This window comes from Hyposmocoma kahamanoa, unplaced genomic scaffold (genome assembly GCF_003589595.1).
Source record: "Hyposmocoma kahamanoa isolate Upper Pololo Valley unplaced genomic scaffold, ASM358959v1 78, whole genome shotgun sequence".
NCBI classification, from domain to species: domain Eukaryota; kingdom Metazoa; phylum Arthropoda; class Insecta; order Lepidoptera; family Cosmopterigidae; genus Hyposmocoma; species Hyposmocoma kahamanoa.
In genome coordinates, this window is record NW_020653945.1 from 2,539,326 (window position 1) to 2,550,849 (window position 11,524).

The following is an 11,524-nucleotide window of genomic DNA, read 5'->3' on the forward strand; positions in this document are numbered from 1 at the left end:
ATATGTCAAATTTATTATCATGAAAACAATGAGAATCATGAAACCTCTCTCCTGAAATGTGGCAATATTGCAGATATAGCGTTAATGATGCAATATTGTTGCTTGCAAATAAATTACGCGTAGCGATAAGACTGCTTCCTTCGTCACAAATTGTGGCCTTAACGCAGTTGTAAGAAGAGAAGAACCACCGAGAACCATTTCATACTTTATTTCGGGTTATTAGAACTGTGCATTTAGCTATTCCGCTGTAGGCATACGAGTATTTTCTAGAGTTCAACCTTGAATTGTGCAGCTTGCGAGGTCTCGGCCGTGGACGTATTTTTAGCTGCTTGAAACATTTTAGACGGTGTAGGGTCTAGACTGTTTTAATATAAATTAACTCTTAATTATTAAGAATTCTGAACTATAAAAATTCTTTAAGTATTCGACAAGAAAAATGTACATACATACATATGCTTGTCAGCGGGGTAGGCAGAGACAACAGTCTTCCGCTTGCTACGGTCCTGAGACACATCTTTCGCCTCATCAACAGGCATCAGCGCTTTCATACACGCTCGTCGGTTAAGGGTATTTGTGACCTGACTCTTCTTTAGTATGACCTCAATTTGGTCATGGTAAGTTCGCCTTGGTCGGCCCTTACCAACTTGCCCACTTACACTCGCCTTGTAATTCTGTTTCGTCAGTCTTATATCATTCATTCTCTCTACATGTCCGAACCATTTAACCATCCCTTTCTCTGTTTTTGTCACTACATCTTCCACGCCGCAATGCTCTCTTATCACACTGTTTTATTCTAAACATTCTGTTCTGTTCGGTCTGTCAAGGATATTTTAAGAAGAGTGCTAGATGCAGCAGCACTAAGCTTTCAGGAGTTATTTACTGTGATGTGTAAGGTAGAGAGAACCTTTGAAATACATACATTTCGAACAATTCCGAAAATTTGGTTACGGTTACAATTTCACATTTCTTACAGCTTAAAGTGTCTAACAATAACATAAGTATTGAACTAATTGATAGTATCATTTTATCATCGCGTTGGGGGTATATAACAAAGCTATGTAGCGATTTAAAAAACCGCTTCAAAAGTGAGTTTGCTTATACATAAACATAATAATGAGCCGGCTAGGTCAATTAAACCTGGACATGTAGTTTTGATAGTAACAGAAAAGAAGCGTGTAGAGTATTTACGGTATCTCCAGCGCAATAAACACCAACAGAGGGTCCTTGACTTGTCCATCCCAGCCTCGTTCCTAAAGCCAGAAGATAATCCACAGTATCACCAGGGCCAGTCCAGTCATACTTCTCAAATGATTAACTAATTTTCATAATTGATTAACTAAGTTTCTTACCACGGTATGACTTCTTTTTTTTTTCCCCGATATTTCGGAACGGTTGCACGCTCCATGGTCACGGGTTGACTGGACGGCTGCAGATGACAGCTTTAAGAGCAGACATATCTGTCTACCCTCTTGCGCTGTCGACGACTACCTTCATCGCGATTTGTTGTGGCGTTACCATTGTCACTCAGTTTTTTCACACAAACCACACTCACTGTATTCACACGCGAAACTGAACTCGAGGTGTTTTTGTTTTTATTACTGCACGCACTAAGGACCGGATTCCATGCACTGGACAGTTTAAAACCATCATCACGGTTAAATGTTTTGTACTTCGTGATCTCGATGGCTTCTCGTACCAACCGTGGTATGTAGTGACGTTCTGTCGATAGTACCTGGGGGCTATGCAACTCGATCCAGTGGTTAGTGTCAGTCTGTGTGAGATGTTGTGCTATAGCAGACTTCCGTGCATCATTGTTTTTTACTGCTCGGATGTGTTTCGGTACGGGCCCGAATGTGTAAAAACAATACTTCTCAAAGTTCTCTTTTCTACTGCATCAATTCTACTTCCGTGCTTTATCTGCCAAACCCAACATTCACTGCCATATACAAGTGTAGGAACCAGCACCTCAATGCACAGCCTGTCGTACCTTTTATGCACAGCCTGTCGTACCTTTTTAATTTTCATCTGTCACATAGAAATAGAACGATAAATATCATAAATAAGTATTCTATATCACAGGCTTGAAAAGCCATATATGATATCTTAACTATTCGACCTACCGCCTCTCGAGCAGAGGCCGTGGGTTAGAATCGGGGCTCGCATTTCTGAGTTTCTTGGAATGTACACACGTACATTGGACATGCAAAATTTAATTTGAAAAGGTGACTATGGACGAGTAGCAGTAGAGCTCCTTGTGAAAGAGTTCGTCCAGGGCAGTTCTGCCACCTTGCCTATTTCTGCCACTGTGAGCGTTACTGCGTTTCGGTTTTGAAGGGTAAGGGTGCTGGTGAAATTACATTACCTGGGACTTGCAACTTATAACTCAGATCTTTGCGAATTCAAGATCTAATCAACACCGCAATTGTTATGGAGAGACGCGGCAAATAATTACCATTAATTCGTTCATTCGCTCGCCACACTTCTGTAGCCAATTTACCGTACTGCATCAGACCACGTCCAGCATGCAGGTGTTAGATTAGAATACGAGGCGCAGGATATCCCGACAAATGTACATCCCTGTCATAAACGCCTTCTTTCCTTATGATATATAATCTTATTTAAGGGTAGCTATTGGCAAGTAAACATTTATAATAGTCTAATGTTGTCATTATAGGTGCTACTCAACCGGCCAGTAACAATGGTGGTGCAATGGAGCGAAGTGCGGACAGCGTGGCAGGATAGCGATTTCATCACAGAGTGTCTTTGCTGGCACAATGTCTACCGCCAGCGGCATGGTGCTCCTCAGCTTTATATGGCGCCCGAGGTATTTACAGATCTTCAAATTCAAATCTTAGCTCACAATCATAGGGGAAGAGCATTGACTTACAATTATATGGACGTCGGGTCCGCGCTAAAAAGTGTCCGAACTTATAGGGCGTTAAAATCGTATACAGAGCGTCATTCACGCTCTAGTCTTCGTTTGTTCGACTGACAGCGAAGCAAGCAAAATTAGACAGTACTGCGATGACATTACAATTTAAATTCAACGTTTTAGCTTTTTCATATTCCTTTACATGTTACTACGTTTAAATAGGTTGACTTGAGACATTTTTTTCGTGGTTTTTGTATTACACCCGTCGTCCATTTATTTGTAAGTCAATGGGGAAAAGGGGATAATTTAATAACTATCGAATTACAAACAAAATATTTATTGCAACCACCTTATAATAAAATTAACATATTAATAATTAAGATACATTTCAATCATTTTGACTTTATAATTTGGGAATCATAATACTTAAAAAAAATTACATTTTGACTGCCATTGCCCTTATGCGTTGGCAATTATGGCCATCTATTTGCAATTAGGGTTAAATAAATATCACAAACGTAGCCCTTGCCGGAGTCACTCACTGTGCATTCTGCATGAGCCCAAGCACACACAAAGTGCACTTGTATCTACCACATTTCATTGTATTGTCCGAATTCATCATTCTCGTCATTTAATTGAGATTGCTAAACAATAGGTTGAGATTGCAGCATTTCAGCTGCTTGTAAGTCTTCTTTAGTGAACACGTTGGGGTTCAATGGAAAAAATGCCAGTCACCCCTGAAGCCAGAATCTCCCTGACTCTCAGTTGGCTCCTATTGCCTATGATCTATCTATAAATAGGTGCCAGAATCATTAATTCTCACTAGTTCGATTCATTAGTTCGATCGTCGAACTAGTGAGAATTTTTTTTCTCACTAGTATAGGATATAAAACATATAGTTGTTCCAACATATTATGTTTACAAATAATTTAATTATGTGTGATTGTAATTTTGTCATTTTTAATTAGGTCTTTGACCAATAAATCATTTATTATACCTATACAAGCGATTTTAATTTTTATATTTATGCAATGTATGTATTTGTGATCTTTATTACACATATCACACATATTTGTAGTTTTTGTATCTCAAAAGAATAATAAGTTAACGGATCGAACTAAGAAATCGAACAAGTGAGAACAAATACTCTCACTAGTTCGACGGTCGAACTAGTGAGAAAAAAAATTCTCACTAGTTCGACGATCGAACTAATGAATCGAACTAGTGAGAATAAACCCTTCAACATACTTAAAATTTTCACTAATGTACATAATGAAATGAACTAGATCAGTTATACCTCTACATGTTTATCTCGCTCCAACGCTTGACTACCACTGAACGAATCGTTCGCCGCGATGATGGGGATTGATGACCAAGCCATACCGGGCTATCCCGCTCCCGGCTCACGTTTAGTTTTTTAGGTACACGAGTGGCTGACCACGATTGCCCATTTCTCCCCTTCACTGCTTTCTTATTTCCTATACCTTACTACATTAGTTTATATACTTACGCTGTTGTTGCACAAAAATCTTACCAGAAAAGAAGGATTCAGTAAAAAGCTGCTAACAATGCAGAAGGCTACCTGCCACTTTCTGTGCAATAATACTACACATTTACAAATTTTGTTAGCTACTAACAATCAACCACGTCACTTCACTACATATCCTGTCCATAGTTCTAAGACACACACAGACACACAGAAACTCACGATCGCACGCACACATAAACACACTTATTTCTTTGTAGTAATGTTTAAAATAGTTAATTGTAATTCTTTCAAATTGTTTGTATTTTGTTTAAATTTAGTACTTTTAAAAGTACGTCTGAGTTAAGGAAGAGCGCGAGGCCTCTTGATAAATATATTTAATTACTTACTAGGTTGGTCTCAACCTCAGCGGCCTGTATTTTAAAACATTTTTGGATTTGAATCATCCCGTGGGGAAGTTGTAATGGGTCCCACACAGCAAATAATATAACTAATGTTTTAGCTTTGCGACTACGCGCAAGCCTGGGCGAATCATTTGGCGCACACCAACAAATTCTACTATCGCAACGACCGTGATGTAGGACAGAATCTATACCAACGGCCGGTGAGCGCTTTGCAGCCTGACATCACAGGTATACTTCTGCTATTTATTGAGTTGACCAAAAAGTACGTGCGGTTTCAAAGAAAATATAATAAGATTTTAAATAAAAAATAACTTTCATTAATTAAGTATCATCTTTTGCCATCTTTTGGGTAATTTTAAAATTCTCTCTTTCATAAAAAATCCTGTCATTACTTAAAAATACAGTTCTGTTTTGTTTAATGGTCTCTTTATCAAAATTGTGTCCATTCAAAAAGTTTTGTAAAGACCGAAACTAGTGAAAATCTGAAGGGGGAAATCTGATGAGCTAGCACATCCCATCCTAGCTGTAATATTTTTTGACGGTTTGAAGTTTATGAAGTTTATTTATTTCTCAATCACAAAACAGGCTTAACAGTAAGGAACTTAAGGTAAAAATACAAGTCTAAAAATTGGTCAGACTGTTTTGTGAGAGACTGGTGCCCGAGATAGGTATAGAAAAAACTGAATTACGGGTAAATTTCGGGTGAATTACGGGTTTTGTGAACATGTGTGTGGTTTGGCATTACCATTATAAAATATTACACGTTTACCATTTGCTATAGAGCCATGATAACAAATAATTAAGAAACTCAAAATGCAATATACTTAGAGTAAAAATTAATTGGTGTAAAAACTGTAACTGTAACAAAAACACGCCATTTTTCCCGAACTTATTTGAATTTTGACGAAACGCGGGAAACTTAACCACTTTATAATGCCAAAATATTATTTCTAAAATGACCATGGACAATATAAAATTTGAAAGGTAAAATGGTAGATTATACAACAAGTGCATAAAACGCATCGTTGTATCCGAGACGAGTATATTATGTTTACTTAAGTCTAGAGTAAAATGGGTTTTATGAACGAGTTATACACTCTGCTTTTCACTTCGATTGCGAGAAATTAAACAGCAATATTACAAATAAACGATTATTTCATTAAAATTTAATGTAAAATTACAATACTTAGACATATTTAATGTGATAGTTTTTTTATTTTATGCACTAGAGCATAAAATTCTATTTTATGCTGCCTACACCCAGCAATGAGAAGTGAAAAGTTCTTTTTTGGCTTACAGTAGCTAGTAGCAAAAATGACACGGGCTTTTTGCCCATCAATATACTTTTAAGTAAACTCTGATTGAAGCAGAAGGCTATTTGTAGCTACTATGAAATATGAATACGAGTATTGTTAAATTTCAAATATTACACAGCTTCAGTTGACAATTTTTGTTTACAAATGTACAGTTTCAAATATCGCGATAATGATTTTCAGGGCAAGAAGTATCCTCTTACTGGTACGCAGCAGTTCGACAGTATAATTTCTTCAAAGAACCCGATGTTTTGCATGCTAACGTCAATGCAGGTGAGAGCTAGATATGTAGCTGAAATCTGATCTGTTTTTGTAGTAGTAGAGCTTGTTGTAAAATAATAATAATAATAATAATAATAATTTTTTAGGCCTTGGGAGAGGCGAGAGTTTAAAATAAATAAGATAATAATAATAACGTTTATTGCAAAACATGTTGTTACATAATAGTTCTTATAGTAGTTTACAGTATCAAACATGTACCCTGTAAGGGCGTAGCAATGTCAATTTTTTAAATATACATTTTGATTACCATTAATTAAAATATCATTATAATGATAATTAAATCTAAACAAATATTTTCTGAAAAGTCAATGAATTAATTGGAAAATGAATGTCAAATTGAAGTGTAAAGTATTTCAAAAAAATTAATCGTCAAATTATTCTAGAATTATATAATAATGGTCATAACATTTGTCATTTTATTAAATTACATAATTATGTCATATTTTTTATAAATATAGTTAACATATCAAAATTCCTTTTTTATGACGTTATGAACAATTTTCCTTGTCATTAAAAAAGTCTTGCAATGAATAGTAACATTTTTGAGACAGATGTTTACTAAGTTGATTTTTAAACATTTTTACGCTATTTATCAGTTTTAAAAAGTGAGGGAGTGCGTTATAAATTTTAATTGACATCGAATATGGCCCCAAGTTGACCATTTGTAATTTTGAAACTGTTGTTGCTAGTCTGCATTTGGGTCTTAATTTTACTGAACGACAATAGGATATGCATTTAAATTATTCTTGACAATAAGACACATTTGTAAAATATATATACACGGTAAAGTCAAGATATTATATTTAATGAAATACGATTGACAGCTTGCAAACGAGTCTATATTAGCGAGTATGCGGATACATTTCTTCTGTAACACAAAAACTTTTTTTGCGTCAGTGCTGTTGCCCCACAATGCAACGCCATAGCTAAGCCAGGCATAAGCTTACGCGTAGTAAGCGCTAGTTGCTGTCCTAAGGTCAGTAGATTTTTTGAGCTCGTTAAGAGCATATGTGAAACTAGACAGTTTACCAACAACTTTATTCACATGATCCTTCCAATTTAAATTTATGTCGATATTTATTCATTTATTACTAATAAGGAATTATCCAGGGAAATACCGTCGTCACAACTATTTTTCCGTCAAGCAGTAATGAGAGATTTTTTGCATCCGGTTTTGAAGGATAAAGGTTTTGGTGAAACTTCACGACATAACGGTCAACTTGAGGCTCTTGATTCGATTGAGCACAGAACCAGGAGACTTATTGGCGACGATAAGCTGGAATCTAAACTTCATAGTTTAGCCCACCAGCGCAAAATTGCCCGTCTGTCGGTTTTATTACAGAATATATTTCAGTAAGTGTGCCAATAAGCTCCATCAGCTCATCTCGCCCGCCCTCTTTTACCATCGGACATCCAGGCGTACAGTTTGTACTTTGGACCGTTCTTATCGTAAGTGGCATAGAGTTGGATTTAAATCTTAAGTATCAAGCTTGACGTGCTTTTGACCCTATGAGGCGGGATATCATCCTTACTTGGTCGATATTCCCTTCAGGCGTACTGAGCGCTTTTCATCATCTTTTATGGAATGGAATTCCCTGCCTGTGACTGTGTTTCCGAACTCATACAACCCGAGTAACTGATTGAACAGGCATCTTCTGGGAGAGCTCGTTCCATCGTAGATCCTGTCTTTGCTCCAGACCTAGGTAGTGGTCAACACCAAGTCCATTTAATTTAAAAAAATATATGTCTCAGAGTGATAGGTATAAAGTGGTAGATTCCCCTTAGATCTTTGTGATTAAAACTTTAAGTGGTACTTCAACTGTTATAGATAGACGTGTGGCTTAACGCCAGCCGCACCATTTTTTCGTACCATCACTTGATATTATTTAAAAAAATGCTTTTAATTATAACATTGAAGCCGACAAGAGAGTTTCAAGTGCGAGTCTGGGGGTCTACTGTCGTTCTCAGCCCAACATCCGTCCGAAATAATTACTGTCAAATTAGTAAGACTCGATCAAATAAAAGACGCATGTTGCGAATGAAGCTTCATACTTGAGATTGTATTTTGATTTGGTCGAGTAATTGTTTCGGACGCATGTCAGACAGAGAACAAGATTAGACCCCGTTTCGCTGATCTCAGATCTGTTAATCACTCAATTTCGCTAAAAATATCGATTACGTTAGATATGGATAAGGAGAGTAAATTTGCAGTGCCATTCAGAAGTTAAAATTGCGAAGATCTGATGTCACTGCACCTGTCGCCTCAAGACGTACAGTGGCAAATCCCATGTGCCTATAACTTCACCAGGACCCTTAGACCGTTTGCGCACAACGTCCGACTCGTATCAGAGGGTCTATCGTTCTCCGTCCGACGTCCGTCCGAAACAATTACTGTCAAATAAGTAATGTTCGACCAAATCAAGAGACAATGTGAAGTATGAAGCTACTTGGCAGCATGCGTCTTTTTAATTTGATCGAGTATTACTTATTTAACAGTAATTATTTCGACGTCTGACGTATGTCAGACGGAGAACAAGAGCCATCAAGTCTGTCAGCTTACAGTAGGTAAAGGATTTTACGGTTGCGTACCAAAGTTTCGTACACACTCCTATGTAATAATACATAGAGTAAAATTCAGGTATGTACATATATATTATACAGACAGATTTGTAGCCACGTTTGGGCAACAGACGCTGGTTCGAGTCCAGTCGGGTAGAAGGAATTTTCTCATGTTTTTTTAATTGTTCTGTCTTTGTATCAACAATAATAATGAACTAACGGAGCATTTTCAGAAAAAAAAACATTATGATATTCAATAAAAATTATATTGCAAATTAATATAGCGACATCTCTATCCGTTTTTTGGTAACTGTAAAGATGCCTGGATAAGTGAAGAAACTTTCATTATTTCACATAGGTGGCGCTGCGACAAAAAAGCCCGTTGGTAGGCACGAGGACATTTTTATCCTTTTAGTCCTACCAGTAGGAGAATAAGAATATATCAGACCTCGTACTCCTACAAGTAGGAGCACCCAATAGAAGCATGAGGAAACGGCGGAAACGGAGAAATTTGAACCCAATACAAAGATCCGCTACAGAGAAATTCGATGCGTAGCTTGCGTAGAGCGGTAGCCACATTGAGGCGACAGCCGCTGGTTCGAATCCAGTCAGTTCGAAATCGATCGATCGAATTTTTTATACTTGTTTTTTTAATTATATTAAGTAATAGGACGAATAAGTCGTGCGCCTGATGGTAAGCTACCACCTGTCCATAACAGTTGCAGTACCACTCAGAGGTTTAAATAGCAAAGATATGAGGGTCACAACCACTTTATCACCCTCTGTCTACAAGTTGACACATCCGAAGTGCTTGTAATTTCACCAGCCTCCTTACCCTTCAAAAGCGGAACGCAGTAATGATCACATTACTGCTGGGTGGCAGAAATAGGTAAGGTGATGGCAGTATTTCCCTGGACGAACTCTTCCACAAGGAGCTCTTCTGCTACTGATTGTTTATTTGATCTTGTACCAATACCTTTTATTCTACTTGCAGGACACTTTACCCAAATGGTCTGGGTGGCAACACGTTTCTTCGGAGTCGGTAAAGCGCGTTCCAGAGCTGGCAAGGTGATTGTCGTGGCCAACTATTCTCCACCGGGCAACATCTCCGGTCACTTTGAGACAAACGTGTTCCCACCGCTGCCGGAGAACTTCCCTGATATCCCGATGCCTCCAGAACATTGACCACGGCTGTCTATTCGTGGCAGGAGGTTGAAGATTGATGCGACGCTGAAGAAATAGACAAATCATTTCCGTTGTAGCTCTTGATTTTAATACTGATAGCATGATGAAACTACATGTGTAATATTAAGTGTGGGCGAAGAGATATTTCCAATTAAATATTGGAATTTTGTAAATCTCAATATTAAGTTAAGATTAGGGCTTTCAATCTCGGTGCATTTTCGCGCACCGGGTAAAAAAAGTCAAAACATGGTGCGATCTCGAAAATTGAGGAAAAACGAGACTTTCGAGACTATTTGCAAAAGTAGGTTGTCATATAACAGCCTCTAATGATTGTGTGTGATTGTTACTAAAAAAAAACAAAATAAATCAATAGTTGCACTATCTATATTCGATTTTCGATTTAGTCGTCTTTAGCGTAAAATAATCGAATATAGTTATTAATTTAGTAATTACTCTTCTTCTAATTACTCGATTCATTACTGATTTTTATCTTATATATATTACTGATGATTACAATCAACAATAAAACATTAGTAAAAAGTTGATTAGTAACCATTTCGATTCACAATCGATATTTGATCAACAATCAAAAAGTGTAGTGTAGTAACTATTTAGTAGCCAATTGATATCAACAATCGACTGATTTCGATTATGTTTATAATCGAATAATTCGATTATTTTTAGTAACGATCGCTATCGCTAGTCTGGAGTTGAATGCCCGGATCGGGTGAAATGTTTGTACAGCCTATATTTATTTCTTTCGTGAGTTTGGATGTCATTTGTGGTTCTCTATGTGTGTGGTCATGGCCATACCCGCGATGCAGGGTTTCCTTAGTACGGGGCTATGAGTGTGTGCGTTATTATATTTTTAGGCTAGGCATTTAGGCAGTCAAAATACAATTTACAAAATCAAAAAATATTTACGAAAGGTTTTTTCTCATTTTTAAAGTGGGCACGTAAGCAATAACAAGCGGCGTTTAATGTAGTTTCAGATAGAGAGGATCCTATTTTATTAACCGACTTCAAAAAAAGGAGGAGGTTCTCAATTCGACTGTGTTTTTTGTATGTATATTACGCGATAACTCCGGTATTTGTGAACCGATTTTCATGATTCTTTTTTGTTGGAAAGAGGGTACCTCCATAGTGGTCCTATTTAATTTTGAAGAAAATCATCCACCTCTAAGGATGGCTATTCATTTTTGTAAATAGCGCCTAAATTTTATTAGGGAGCAATTATTTTAATGGTTGATTTTGCTATTCTCCAATTCAAGGCGTTTTCCCTCTCAATATACTACCGATTTTTATTATCTCCTGTGTCAAGTCCCGTATAGTGGCGAACTAGAAAATGAATCCGGGTTTGCGCACTTTCCGGTAACCGATTTCAATAAAACTTGGTAATTATATGTAATTCCACGTACTTTTG

At 37.1% G+C, this 11,524-nt stretch overlaps 1 protein-coding gene across 1 annotated transcript in view; it reads left to right on the plus strand.

Annotated features, from left to right (window-relative positions):
- Positions 1-10,566, plus strand: part of LOC113233247 — a 62,207-nt gene extending 51,641 nt beyond the window's left edge. Inside the window, exons 4-7 of the mRNA XM_026468290.1 lie at positions 2,675-2,824; positions 4,861-4,990; positions 6,259-6,348; positions 9,911-10,566. Of these exons, the coding sequence (XP_026324075.1) occupies positions 2,675-2,824; positions 4,861-4,990; positions 6,259-6,348; positions 9,911-10,101 (561 nt within the window). The 3' untranslated portion in view covers positions 10,102-10,566. The remainder of the gene's footprint in view (positions 1-2,674; positions 2,825-4,860; positions 4,991-6,258; positions 6,349-9,910) is intronic.
- Positions 10,567-11,524: the final 958 nt, after the last annotated feature.